We start from the raw sequence: 14,993 nt of genomic DNA on the forward strand, positions 1-14,993 counted from the left end.
CTACTTTTTATATTGTCAATTGGTTTTATGGTAGAATTTTAATTTCATCATAGTGGACCCCCAAAAGTTATGAAGAATTGATCCATTCCCCCATCGACTCTCTCTGGTTCATTTCACGTAACGTGCATTTGGAGGTTTAGTACCTTTCTCCATCCAAATCATTCAATCAATCGCATTCTTTGCTGTTGTGGTTGTACTAGTTGATCCCTTTAACTAAAAGCAAACACCTTTTAATTAAATTATGGACGTAGAAATTACCATGCCATGCACTGCTCAAGTGCTTAATTAGTCTTTCAGATTAGGTAACCTGTCATCCCCAAAATCTCCCTCGTTCTTCCTCTATATATATATCTCTAATATTTTCCATGCAACAGCATATTCTCAAACCCTTGTTCATTCAAATATTCAATTACCTTTTGAAATTTGAAACAATGGCTTCCAATAATACTTTTTCTTTGTGTTCCATGTTGGTGATTGTCACACTCGGTGTTCTTGTGGGTTTCACGGGGAACTCTTCTGCTCAACTTTCTACGAATTTTTATTCTAAGAGTTGTCCTCAAGTCTTTGATGCAGTCAAGTCTGTTGTCAAGTCTGCTGTGTCTAAAGAAAAGCGCATGGGCGCTTCTCTTCTTCGCCTCCACTTTCATGACTGTTTCGTCAACGTAATTTCTTCTTAATCATTTAATTATTCAAAAACCTAAAAGTATAATTAGTTTCCGTATGTGCACGTCCTCACTTTCCTTATAATTACTTAATGTAGTTTTGTTTTTATTTTTTATACAACAATATTAGAGAGAGGAGTTGAATTAAGTCTTACAATGAACTACCAATAATTTAGTATCAAATTCGGGAAGTTGAACTTAAAATCTCACAATTTCGTAACAATAATTCATATAGAATAATGCTTACATTCTCTCACTTCATTCCTTGACTTGCAAATAACATATCTAGCTTGAAGACATGCATATATCGAAAGGATCAAGGGGCCACTCAAAATTGTGACCGTCATGTGGGCATGAACTTACCTGGCTAATGTCAAAATCTAAAGTACTCAATTATACTCAAATTATCTTAGTGCAGGGTTTTTTTTTTACTAAAAGTTATTACCTTTCAAAACAAATGGTAAAAGTCAATATATAATGACCTGTTGGTGGTTATTGTTAATTACTACTACTACTACTAATCCGATGTTGTTGAATTTATGCATCGTACGTACTAGGGTTGTGATGGATCGCTATTACTGGACGACACTTCTTCCTTCACCGGTGAGAAGACTGCACTCCCGAATAACAACTCCGTAAGAGGATTTGAGGTTGTGGACAAGATCAAGTCCCAAGTGGAAAAAGCATGCCCCGGCGTCGTTTCCTGTGCTGATATCTTAGCCATTGCTTCTCGAGACTCCGTCCAAATTGTGAGTAACAAAAACACATGATTTTTGTATCAAATAAGGAAAACACATGATTTTAGTAAGTAGGGTTTATAATAAACACTATAAATTTAATTATTTCTGCAGCTTGGAGGACCAAGTTGGGAGGTTAAACTTGGAAGAAGGGATTCAAAGACAGCAAGCCTATCGGCTGCCAATAGTGGAGTCCTCCCTCCGCCCACTGCTACCCTCAACGAGCTCACCACTAGATTCCGAGCCGTAGGTCTCTCTCAAAGGGACTTGGTAGCCTTATCTGGTAACTATCAGCTTCCTTTTAACTATGCACATCTTTGGATGGCTATTTTTATTTGATAAACAGGGGGGCAAATTCGAACGTAAATTCATTCCAACATTATTAAGAAGAGAATACCTCTCGAATATATAAGAGCTACTTGGTAGGCTGACTCTTAATTGTACGAAATAAAAGTGGACAAGAAAACCTCATACCAAAGCCTTCTGGTTTTGGCCGGTTAATTTCGATTGTGGATTTGAAGCCCCTGGCTAGTTTAACGGGGATTTTGGTTTTGAAATGAGAAAAGAGCCTTAAAAAACTGAATGGTCTTCGTTTTGATTCATATGCAAGCTAGGTAAAAACAAAGGGAACAACGACTTAATGAAATGTTATCTCGCTTATGTTGTCATATGACTTGATGACACGTTAGATACTCACTTTTGAGATATTGAGGGAATGAACTCTTATTTGAATGTGCGGTACTAGATTGAGAACACAATTAACAGCATGTAAACCCAACAATATTGGTTATAGATGAATTCCCTTGATTTCTCAACTAAATGTGTTTGTTTGACATGATATGGCAGGAGCTCACACAATTGGGCAAGCAAGGTGTACAACTTTCAGAGCTCGCATATATAACGAGACGAACATTGATGCTTCATTTGCCAGGACCAGGCAAAACACATGTCCAAGAACAGCTGGCTCCGGAGACGACAACCTTGCACCTTTTGACATCACTACTCCTAACACTTTCGACACTGCCTACTTCAAGAACCTTGTCAACCAAAAGGGTCTCCTCCACAGTGACCAAATTTTGTTTAATGGTGGACCAACCGATTCATTGGTTAAATCGTACAGTGGCAGTGCTAACACCTTCAATGCTGACTTTGCCAAGGCAATGATCAAGATGGGAGATAACAAGCCACTCACTGGATCCAAGGGTGAGATTAGATTGAACTGCAGGAAGCCTAATTAGTCGACAAAAGTAGGTCCTTCCTCTATGATAGAATAAACCAAAAACCCCAGAAGTTGGGAGAATTTACTTGGGAACATTTTGTTTGTTGAGTGACAGTTTATTAGGTATTGTTTGTTATTATATCAACGAATAAAGTATGTTTTAGTCTCAAAGAATTCAAATTATAGGCATTTACCTGATATTAATTGTTGATGGATTGTTTACTTCAATTAAACAAAGTGAATGGTGATGAACAATCCAATTTCCCGGTGCTTTGTAATAATGTGAAATTCTTAATCGAACATCTTAAATATAACAAGCATCGTTGCACTAACTTTTTAATGATATTTTTCTTCACTTATAAATAGTAAGTTTCAAGTTTCACTCCCATAAGTCAAGTTTGATGTGAGTTAGCTCAAATTTCGAGCCCTAATAATATGTACTTAATTAGTTATTAAATACATTCAAATAAAATTACGCTAATTTGGCCCAACTCCGTTCGGCCTCGTTTCATTATTGCTTTGATTTGTCAAAGCCCACTACAGAAGTCGTGATCTGGTTTGTTAGCAATGTCGTACCTACCATTAAAAATTTTCAGCTACACGAAACAAGGAATTTTCAGAATTACACATCTACATAAGAGCGGTTAGATCATGTGCAATAGAAAAAGTCTCAAAAATATTGTCACGTAGTATTATTATTTCATTTAAATTATATTAATATGTAGCTTAACCTTTGAAGAGAAGTGTTGGAATCTAAAGGTCTTCGCCTAAGCCGATCAAAGACAGAATATATGGAATGCAAGTTCAATGCAAATGGAGACCAAAATGAGTTAGGGGTGAGGATCCAAAATCAGGAAGTACCAAAGAACGACCGCTTTCGCTACCCAGGATCTATCTTGCAAAAGAACAGAAAATTAGATGGAGACCTTAACCATAGAATACAAGTTGGATGGATGAAGTGGAAGAGTACATCCGGCGTGTTGTGTGACCGCCGTATGCCACTAAAGCTCTAGGGAAAATTTTATAGGACGGCAATAAGGCCGGCAATGCTATATGGCACGAAATGTTGGGCGACGAAGCATCAACATGTACATAAAATGGGTGTAGCGGAGATGAGGATGCTTCGTTGGATTGGATGTGTGGGTACACGAGAAAGGATAAGATTAGAAATGAGGATATCCAAGATAAAGTAGGAGTAGCTGAAATTGAAGGAAATATGAGAGAAAATCGGTTACGGTGGTTTGGATATGTGCAAAGAAGGCCTACTGACGTTCTGGTTAAAAGATACGACTACGAGATAGAGGTCCAGGGCCGAAGGGGTAGATGAAGATCTAGGAAAACTTTGGAAGAGACTCTAAGAAAAGACTTAGAGTACTTGGATCTAACGGAGGACATGACACAGAACCGAGCGCAATGACGTTCTAGGATTCATATAACCGACCACACTTAATGGGAAAATGCTTTGTTGTTGTTGTTGTTGATGTGTATATATATACACTTTTTACTAATATATTATAAAAGTGGGACACGTAATTTCAATACAATACATATGTATGTTTATTAAATATTTTAGAATTTGAGTTTATTTTGAAGGCTGCTATTTAAGCTCCAACAAAAAGTTTCCACAATGTCTTATGTGATTCACATACTTGATCACTGGAGCTATTTCTTTTCATGTTCGTTGTCATGCAAACAGTGTAGTTCATCGCGTTACTAGACTGGCTGTTGACTCTCGTGGAGTTCATACTTGGAACCTGCTAATTAATGTCATTAGTAAGATTTGATGTTGGAGAAGTTTCTTTGTTGTAATTTGTTTCCTTTTTTGGCTTTGAAATGAAATTATGCCACATTTGATCTAAAATAAAAAAATAAAATAAGGATATTTCTGATTTTTTTTTAAAATTTTGTTTTGTATTTATTTGTTGATTATATTAGTAGAATAGCCCATGTGAAAGCTTTGTTAGCATAAACTGCATGTTTCAAATTGCTCACATGTCTTGAGAAATAAATTGGGAATGCATGTGAGCTGAATAAATTTTGCAACATGGTTTCTTATCAAATCTTGTGTGATTAAAGTATTTAGTAGCTCCTGATCTCATGTTCAATTTATTGTATGTAGGAACCTCATAAAAGATTGACGTTCGCATCCAACTAATTAGAAGTAGTCAAAGCTATAATGCAGCATGTTAATCAGCACAATTATTTATTCTGTCACTGTTGAAGGAAATGTGAATGTGATTATACTATTAATTAAATTTGTGATGGTACTGTAGTAGCTTAAATTAATTAGCTTGAATATATCTAGTTGCCCTCTTGTTGGAACAAAAAGAAGTAAATTGGAGTCATATGGTGAACACTTTTTCTGTGGAGAGACAATTTGGTCATGACCATAATTTCATTTTGATCATATAACTCTGTTTAAATTTGGTTTGTTTAATTTTATTTTGAGCTTAAGCTATTTTTGAATTGCTTTTTAATTATATGAGTCGAGCTTGAGTGAGCTTAAAATGTATAAGCTTGATAGAGAACTCGAGTCGTTTTGAGCATACAATAAATTATGTCAGCCGCTCTTAAAACAAAACTTTGCAAGTAGATTTCATACCAGAATATATTCAACATAAAGTATATAACTCAAAATCTTCAAACATAATACTTTAAGACAGGCACATAAACGTCTCTTTTATGATTGGAACGCTATGGGAGTTTATGCATCACGCATGAAGGTTATTTAGAACAAAAGAAAATAGGGAACATAATATCATTCTCCATATGTAGTAAAAAAACATTAAATGTGAAGATAGTCACTCTAAATTTAGGAAAAAAAGTAAACATGATTCTTTAAAAGCAAAATCTCAAGCATAATGATCTGCCTAAGAAAAAAGATGAGCTGCTATATACCAAACTTTACGAGCCGAATATACCAATGTTTAAACTTGACTTGTTACTTATCGGGATTGAACATCAACTTGACTTATTCACAAACCAAGTTTAGACAAATCAAATTAACACGACCCAAATTGCTACAAACTCAATCTATTTTGGGCCGATTTACTGTCCTAGCAATGCAACCTATAAATTAATGAGGATCCAATTCCATCAAAACGCTCTTGATTTCTGCCAATTTTGTTGATCTCTAATGTGTCTTTTCCAATATTTAATTTTTAATTTGTTTGCATATTATAATACATATACTGACGCCTCTCCCAGATCAGTTTGAGTAACACACGCCAAGGAAACTCTAATTCAATATATGTACTAGGCGTCATTATCACAATTTTATCGGCATGGATCACCCAAATCTTATTTAAGGGAAAGGGACATTAAATACCCCTCTTCTGTTTTCGTATTTTATGAGGCTGACCAGAACACTCCAAGGCATGTCAATACATCGATATAACGTCACAAAATTGGTCTGCAGCACGCCACCAATGGGTCAAAAATATAAGAGTCCCATATAACACCTGTGTAATTGTTCACTATATTAATTGCCCTCCACCATCAAACATACAGTTATCTGTAGAAGAGAAATGTGAAAGAATTCCTGCTCTAATTAAAAATAAAAGAATGCTCGATAAAAGTAATATCGTTAAATGAGTTTAAATTTGTGTAGTAAAGAGCAATCGAAAGCTATACCAATATAAAGGAAGAAAAGATAAGGGTATACTATAACATGTTAGAGTTTTGGTCGATCAAGTATAAAAACCCTAACACCTTTTGTCTCCCTCGAATAACATGTGGTACTCTTTAATGAGGTTTCAGGTTCATCTTTCACTGGCACAGACTAACATGCATGTGTACTGTGAAGACATAGCTAGCTAATTAAAGTTAAAGTCAGAGCCCGCTTATTCCCACACGTGCAATTAACAACTTTTTCCAGATTGTCTGCACCTGTGGCAACCCTACTGGAAAATGCATACCTACCAAAACCCATTAGGTTGCACATGCAGTACGATTCTAAGACTTCTCTTTGTCTAGTTTCAGATCACTACTGCATTTTAGATTTCAAAATCTGGTGTGCTTTTAACTTCTTCCAAAAGATCATGAGAAAGCATATTGGTCAAGTCTGGCAGGGAGCCTTTCCAAAAACCCTAATGCATCTTTGGTCAAAAACCCTTTTGTAAATTGGCCAGCTTCAGACGGAGTAAAAATTACAACAGAATATATATATATATATATATATATATATGAGAGATTGAAATGTGGTTAATATTTAGAGGCCAAAAAACCATGTGAAAAACAAACCTTGTTAATTAAGGCATAGAGGTAACTTGAAAAACTTGGAGTACTACTCACAACAGGTTGGGGATTGGAGTAATTGTTGTAATTAGTCTCCAAGTTTATGTTTTTAACTTCTTATGTAATCTTAATGTGTGACTTCTCAATCATAAGTAAAGGGAAACTATATCAACCCCCATACATATAGATAAAACTAATTCTGTTGATCTATCAAACATGATAAGCAATAGAAATCAAACAAAGAAAAAGGGTCTAATAAAACACTATATATCATTTTAATCAAAATACGGAACATTTTTGCTTGAGATGGAGCTATAGCCTGTCGTGTTTGTGGACGGATTGTATAAAGAAGAAGCTGAAGAGGAAGACGATGAAGAAAAAACAACTGAAGACGGAGCTGATGCTGGTGGTAGTGGCGGTGGCGGTGGCGGTGGTGGAGAAATCGCTTGTGGTTGCGCAGCAATGGACACCATCCCAGAATTAGAAACCAAAGCAGCATGGTGAATAATACCCCTAGGAGAAACGATACTGGGACTAGTGGCCTCTTTGAATTTGTATCTCAATATCTGAGTCCTTACTGCATTGAGTTCAGCTTGTAGAGATTGAATTTGTTGCTGCAAGGCTGAAATTACACCCATGCACCCATACACTGGGTCTCTCAGCCTCAGATTTGCTTCATAAACTAGACTATTGGCTGCATCAGCTCTTTGATTCTCAGCCACTTCCTATTAAAAAAAAATAGGGGTATTTTAATATGGGTCCAAAATAACTAAAAATTGGATCTATTTCAAAAGTAGACCTAGAAAATTGGACCTATTTCAAATTTTCCCAAAAAAAATAAAACAGAAATTAAGTAGTGCATATAAAATTAGAGTGCTTATTCCTAAAAGATTAATTATTTAATATTTAGTACCAGTAGCATCTTGGAAACATTGCTTGCACCAAAGACTTTGTGAACAGCTGAAAATTTCTGGGGTTCATGTGGAGAGAAGTAGGGAGAGAAAGGGCACTCTTCAGCACATCTTCTTCTCAAGAGCTTACACGCAGCACAAGGTGTGATTGTGTTCAAAGTTGTTGTACTCATCATCGTCATCCCTTGATGAGGAACACCAAACGACGATGACGATGATGACGAAATTCGAGTAGTGCTCATGATTCCCATTTGATCAACAACAGATGCATCACTTTCTCTCCTGATCTTCTTTCCTATCTCATCGAAGGTTGTGATCTCCCTATAAAACAACAAGAACTTAGTTAGGTGAAATCTATTTAAGGCTTTGAAAAGAAAAAGCAAACCAACCAAAATAAAAAGAATATTGATAAGGACCTTCCTTTGGACATATATTCAGTTATATATTGTCTGAATGAAGTTGGGAGCAAAGAGAGGAAAGGAGAGAAGGAGAAAGAAAAGAAAGTTTGAGAATGGGGAAGAGAGTGCTTATAAGGCAAGGCAAGTTGGGAAGCACAGTGTTAGAATTCATTTATCCCACATTGGTCAGAAGGCTTGAAAACAAACTCTTTAAATAGAATTATGTTTGTCTAACTAATACCAAGGCCTTTTGCATTAAAACCCCACATCTGACGAATTGAGCAGGTGGCCAAGTAGGGACAATATCGGTATTTTTGGAGTGGGCCCATGGCCGGCCCATCTACCTGAAATTTAAGATGATATTAAAGCCAATGACGGGCCCGTACCACCACGTGAACAGGTGGGTTCCCTTTGACCCCGCGCAAATGGGTGGGTCCCCGTTGGCCACACGCGAACACTTCACGTGTGACCCATAAAATGGGGTCTCACATGCAGGGGAGTGTTAAAATTCCTCTATCCGACATCGGTCAGAAGGCTTGAGAATAAGCATTTTAAATAGAATTACCCTATTCTAACTAACACCGAGACTTTTTGTATTAAAATCTCACATCTGACGGATAGAGCAGGTGGCTAAATGAGGACAGTATTGGTGTTGTTAGAGTGAACACATGGCCCATATACCTGAAATTTAAGACATAGTAGCCAGTAGGTCAATGTTTATGAAAAGAAACAAACAAAAGGGCATGAGAAAATGGTTGAAGAATCTGATATTATATTCTCAAGGTCGGTGAGATGTTGATAGCATCCAAAGGATTTGGTAATGATTTTTATTTTTCCTCTATTGTCATGAGAGTAAAATCTCTCATTTGCAATAGGCTGCCACTATAGCATTTGTGTACGATGTGCTATAATTATTCATATTCTAATAAACCCAAATTATCATAACCCATCACATAACTTGAATTTTTAGGATGCTAATAATATTCCTTGTGTTATGGTTAAAAAAAAAAAAATTCATTTCTATATAGTTATAGCTCGCTGCCTCAACTTAGAACTTGTTTCTACAAATCATTTTTCATGTTAGAAAAAAAAAATCACTTCTATATAGTTATAGCTAGGTGCCTCAACTTAGAACTTGTTTCTCCAAATCATCTTTCATGCATGTGTTAGAAGAGTTCAGTGATTCTCATATAAGGTTCTCATTTTGAGAAACTGTGAGGACCTCTTTCATATAAACCTAAGGGTAAATAAACTTATAAGTCTACCATATTCCCATTATACCTAAACAGAATATAGCCCGGGATTTGATGTCCCACACACACGAGTCGGTATCGCCAATATTTTCTCATTTTGAGAAACCGTGAGGACCTCTTTCATATAGACCTAAGGGTAAAGTCTAACATATTCCCATTATACCTAAACACAATATAGCCTAGGATTTGATGTCCCACACACAATTGTCGGTATTGCCAATATTATCCCCCACTTTAGCCACCCGGGAGAAATGGGTATGAGGTTTTACTAAAAAGCCTTAACAATATGTGTGTGTGGTACCATTGCTTATAAAGCACTGGATAGCTCTCCCTCTAGTCGATGTGGGACACAAATATGGTTCTCAACAACCGAACTCCGAAAATCTCCACCTTGGTGAGATTCGAGCCATCACAAAGTTGACATCTCGCAATCCAAATACAAATAGAGCTCGACTTTGACCACATGCAACCAAATTCCAAATGAACTCTTCAACTTCAACGATCATGAGAGTCACCAATCTCAAGCGCTGCGTGGGCTCTGATACGAATTGTTGTGCAGAAGCACACCAACAGGTCCCACACATACGAGTCAATATTACGATATCCATCACACTTTAACCACCCAGGAGAAACGAGTATGGAGTTTTACCTAAAGGCCTCAACAATATATGTGTGGTACCATTACTTATAAAGCACTAGATAGCTCTCTCTCTAGCTGATGTGGGATACAAATGTGTATCTAATCTCACCCACCAAACTCCAACAAATCTTAGATCTACGGGTCCATTTTTTGTTTGTTTCCTACAGTTGTCTACTGGATTGTTGGCTTGTAGCTAGATTCATATCAAGTTTGCTTTTGAATTTTAATCCGGGTTCGATCAACTTACAAAACAGGAAGTATCAATTCGGATTGTTGGCTCGTATTCATATATTAGATTTAGTGGTAACCCATCTCGTGTTCCTTCACCCCAAATAGAAAAATCAATTCGGTTCATTTGTTCTCGACGATGACGACGACGCATCGGGAAGATATACGCGGCGTTACATAGCCTGATAGGTTATATGGATGAGAAAGAGGGAAGCAATTTTTAAAAGTCAACAATTAATCCCAACATTTTCTTGGTGTGCTGGGTTTTGAATTTTATTGAATTTGTGGGATTGAGATTGTGTGGATTTCAATCTTGTTGAATTTGTATAATTGGGTTGTCTAGGTCTTGAAACAAGATTGGGTTGAATTGAGTTTGTAAAGTTATTGAGTTTTATGGAATTGGGATTGTTGGGATTTTACGCTCTGTTTCATTAGTTCAAGTTTGTTAGATATGCAAACAAGAATGATGGGTTTTGCAGTTTGAAATCTTCTTCCCTCATTTTATTTATTTTATTTTTATTTTGTCAAATGATAAATTTTGTTAGATTAGATGTTAGGTTAATTACCAACGGGATTCGAACCCATAACGTCATACAAGAACTCAACTCATTTTCACAGATGTGGTAAAGGACCACTTACCTTTTTATTTTTTTATTGATCCGAATTTTGTTTAGGTGTAATAAGAAGAATTTAAGCTAATAAGCCTAGCTACCTTTAGATTCAAGGGGTTATACGATAGAGATCCGATAGGGATTTTTATACCTGGAAAAGTAGGGATAAAACACTTAAAAATACTTGTAAGAGTACAAGGTTATCGTAGTATAGTAACTCAAGCAAGGTCGTTCTCCACATGGATTGAATGAATAATTTATATAAATACGAAATCTTAATTAATTGTTTGAAAACAAAGTTTGGAAGAGGTTGATTTTATGACCTAAAATATTAAAAACGAATTTAATTAAAAACAATTAAATAAATTGGGAAAGTAAAAAAAACAAAAGAAAACAGTTTAAAAATCTATTTAAGCACTAGGGTTCCGCCGTTACCTTAACAATTATACGTAGTTCTTCCAATTACTTATGACTTACACATGCATATTTTGAAGGTTAGGTTTTCCTAAAGTATGCCCTACTTGGAACCTCCAACATAGAACCTATATCTAACATGCAACCCGTCTGTGGCGTCCAGATTGAATGTGAACATGCAAGACTCATTAAGTTTTATGAAAACCTTTTAAAAAACCATATAACCCTTAAGACATGCACATATTAACCACAAGAAGCCTTAGTCAATTTCAGGGGTAGCCCTCAGCCAAAATTGCATCAAATGACTTTTCTAAATATCAGGTGGCCAATCATCAGGACAATTAGATAGTTTCAAATACGATGATTAACAATTCAAAACTTGCATGCATAATATCATAAGTAAATTGAAATGAAACTACATATTATTGCTAAGGCTCGTGGCCTTGCCCTAGCAAACGAAACTAGTTACAAACAACCATAAAACAAAAAGAATTTTATTGAAATAGAAAAAAGATAGAAAACACCTTGAAATACAAATAGTCAAAAGCTCCAAAGTAGTGCATCCCTAAATTTTATGCGTTCTCCTCCCCCTTCTTAATGGCTAAAAAGCCTTATTTATACTACTACAAAATAAAATCCTATTTAGAAAAGATCTTCTAAAAATTAGGAAACATAATAGAATAATATAACCAGGAAATAAAAGGTTTCCTAATTGAACTAAAATTCGGACTTCTCATAAAATCATATTTTTGACCAACCAAATCAACTCTGATTTGGTCTCAAATATCTCTTTTGAAAGTTGAAGACGTTCCCTACAAATCCTCATAAGGAATCTTCTTCAAAATATGCCATATTGATCTTCAAAATGCCCAAAACATCCAGAAACGTCAATTTGGGAAAATCTGGAATTTTGATACGAACATCTTGAAAGACTCATGAACATCCTCCAATTAGAATCACTCCAAAATTCATCTGTTTGATCATTTTTTTTCTCTAGAAGAAGTCGAATGTCCTACATTAAGAATATAAATCAAAGTATCAATATTCTACAAAAATAACGAATAAATTAATACTAAGATAATGGTAAAATATATAGTATAATATGGACCCATCAAGATCCTCACAAGTCCTTTTTTGAGGACCTTAGGTAAGCATTTCTCTAGAAGAGTTTAAGGTCTTTGGTTAATTAAAGAAGCCCCAAAGGAAAGATACATGTATTAACAGTAAGCTATGAATTGCAGTAAAAGGAGAAGAATGAAAAGAAGAACAATCACATAATGTTTAGAGAGGAAATGAATCACCAAAGATTGCATTACTCAAATGAATTACAAAGAACAGGAAGTCAGTATTTATACATTTATCATTTGCTTCAGAGATAAGCAACTGACTAACTAACTTCCTTATATTTTTGCAATCTTAACAAACACCCTAACTGCCTTGTTCATGTGTCACCTAATTGCCTTGCTGATGTGTAAACATTCATGCTAACATGTATCCAAAACAATGATGATGTGTATATATCAGTTAACATCCCCCCTCAATCTCAACTGGGTTCCCAAGTTTGAGATTGTAGGAATGCTTCAAGAAAGAATGACTATGTAATCCATTATTTGTTAATATATTTACAGTTTGTTCATCCATAGGCAAATATTAGACTTGAAGATCGCCTTTTTGAACCCTTTCTCGAACAAAGTGATAGTCCGTGTCGAAGTGCTTAATCCTGGAGTGAAAAATTGGATTTGCACTCAGAACAATGGCAGACTTATTATCACAATATATCATAGGTGGAAAGGGTATCACAACAGCCATGTCTTTCAAAATGTTTCTTATCCATGCTACATCAGTTGTAGTGTGGGCTAATGTTTTATACTCAACTTCTGTACAGCTTCTCAAAACTGAATTCTGCTTCTTCGATTGCCACAAGACTGGATGTTGCCAATGTAAACTACACAACCTATGACTAACCAGTATTCAAATCTGTAGCCCAATCGGAATCACTGAATGCAGTAATTCCCACTTCTGTATCAGTTGAGAATGTTACACCATTTTGCATAGTTCATTTTAAAAACCTCAAAATCCTTTTAACTACCCCAAAATGTACTTCTGTGGGAGCAGCCATGAATTGACACACAAAATTGATTGCATATGCAATATTTGGCCTTGTAAAGGTTAAATATTGCAATGAGCCAATAATGATGTGGTACAAGCTTGGATCAGTCAACAAAGTGCCTTCATTGACCAATAAATGATCATGAGGCTTGCATGGTGTAGATGTTGGTTTGCATGACTCCATACCAACTTTATGCAACAAGTCCTTTATGTACTTGGATTGATTGACACATATATCCCTATTTGATTTGTAGTTTACTTGCAGACTAAGAAAGTAAGTGAGTTTTCCCATATCTTTAAGCTCAAAAACTTCAAATAACTCTGTGATAACACTTTGTACTTTGCAAGAATTAGATCTAGTAAGTATAATATCATCTACATACAATAATAAAATGACAACATCCCCATCACTGTGCTGAACAAATAAACTTGAATCAGAAGCAGATGCTTTAAACCCCATTACAAGTAAGTAACTTGTGAACTTAGAGTTCCAAGCTCTTGGAGCTTGCTTAAGACCATACAATGACTTTATTAACTTGCATACATAAGATGGCTTAGCCATATCCACAAATCCCTGAGGTTGTTTCATGTAAATCTCCTTTTGTAATTCACCATGCAAGAAAGCATTTTTTATGTCTAACTGCCCTAACTCCCAATGATTAATTGCAACCAATGATAGTAATAGTTTCACTGTTGTGTGTCTTACAACATGACTGAAAGTTTATGAGTAATCCACACCTTGTTCTTGTGAAAAACCCTGTGCAACCAACCTAGCTTTATACCTTGATATAGACCCATCAGGGTTCTTTTTGAGTTTGTATACCCATTTGTTGCCAATAATGGATCTATCATCTAGAGGTGGTACTAGTTCCCAAGTCCTTTGAGCCCGAAGAGAGTCATACTCATCTTGCATTGCACTTTTCCATTATGGTATAGTAGCAGCCTTCCTGAAGGTTGTTGGTTCTGCAGTATCACTATTACTCATAAGGAAAGAAAATCCCCCACCAAAGAATGTATCTTCAGTTAGTTGAAGTGACTGTAGTTTAGGTAATGTAGCTAAATACCCTTTGTAACTCTTTTGTGTGATTACCCCACTCTTCAATCTAGTAAGCATTGGATGTGTAGATGCAATTCCAGAAGCATCAAAATTAGATAGTATAGGAGAAGATATTGGAAGAATTACCTCAAATTGTGTATCATTATGGACATGCAACATGTGTGATCTACCAGAAAATGTAGGAGTGATAGGATGAGGACCTTGAGTTGATGATGTATTATGTGACAGTGATAAGTCTTCTATACCGGATGTTGATACAACTGAACTTGACTTCTTTCCAGAATTAACACTGGTATAAAAAATAGACACACCATGAATCACATCATACTCATATTTGCTAGTATTATCCCTCTGCGAAACATGAGGTACTGCAACAGTTGGTATATGAACATGAATGACAATAGGCATGTGAATAGAATATTGCATTTGTTGATCTTCATTGGTACTTGTTTGGACTCGATTTTACACCATCAGCCCGAGCAACCGAGGCTGTTGGATGAGCAAAATTTTAGACCGTT

General features: G+C 35.8%; 2 protein-coding genes across 2 annotated transcripts; one reads left to right on the plus strand and one right to left on the minus strand.

Annotated features, from left to right (window-relative positions):
- The first annotated feature begins 350 nt into the window (after nucleotides 1-350).
- On the plus strand, nucleotides 351-2,816 carry LOC126617355 (peroxidase 4-like). The gene is made up of 4 exons (XM_050285403.1): nucleotides 351-662; nucleotides 1,220-1,411; nucleotides 1,514-1,682; nucleotides 2,246-2,816. Exons 1-4 carry the CDS (start codon nucleotides 366-368, stop codon nucleotides 2,635-2,637), a joined length of 1,050 nt encoding a protein of 349 aa, XP_050141360.1. The 5' UTR covers nucleotides 351-365; the 3' UTR covers nucleotides 2,638-2,816.
- A 4,222-nt stretch (nucleotides 2,817-7,038) lies between these two features.
- LOC126614653 (LOB domain-containing protein 15-like) lies at nucleotides 7,039-8,354 on the minus strand. Its single transcript, XM_050282301.1, has 3 exons — nucleotides 8,182-8,354; nucleotides 7,768-8,086; nucleotides 7,039-7,579 (listed from the first exon to the last, which is right to left on the minus strand). The coding sequence occupies exons 1-3, from the start codon at nucleotides 8,193-8,195 to the stop codon at nucleotides 7,130-7,132; spliced, it is 783 nt and encodes a 260-aa protein (XP_050138258.1). The 5' UTR covers nucleotides 8,196-8,354; the 3' UTR covers nucleotides 7,039-7,129.
- Nucleotides 8,355-14,993: the final 6,639 nt, after the last annotated feature.

The sequence above is a fragment of the Malus sylvestris genome, chromosome 3 (assembly GCF_916048215.2).
Source record: "Malus sylvestris chromosome 3, drMalSylv7.2, whole genome shotgun sequence".
In the NCBI taxonomy this organism is placed as follows: Eukaryota; Viridiplantae; Streptophyta; class Magnoliopsida; order Rosales; family Rosaceae; genus Malus; species Malus sylvestris.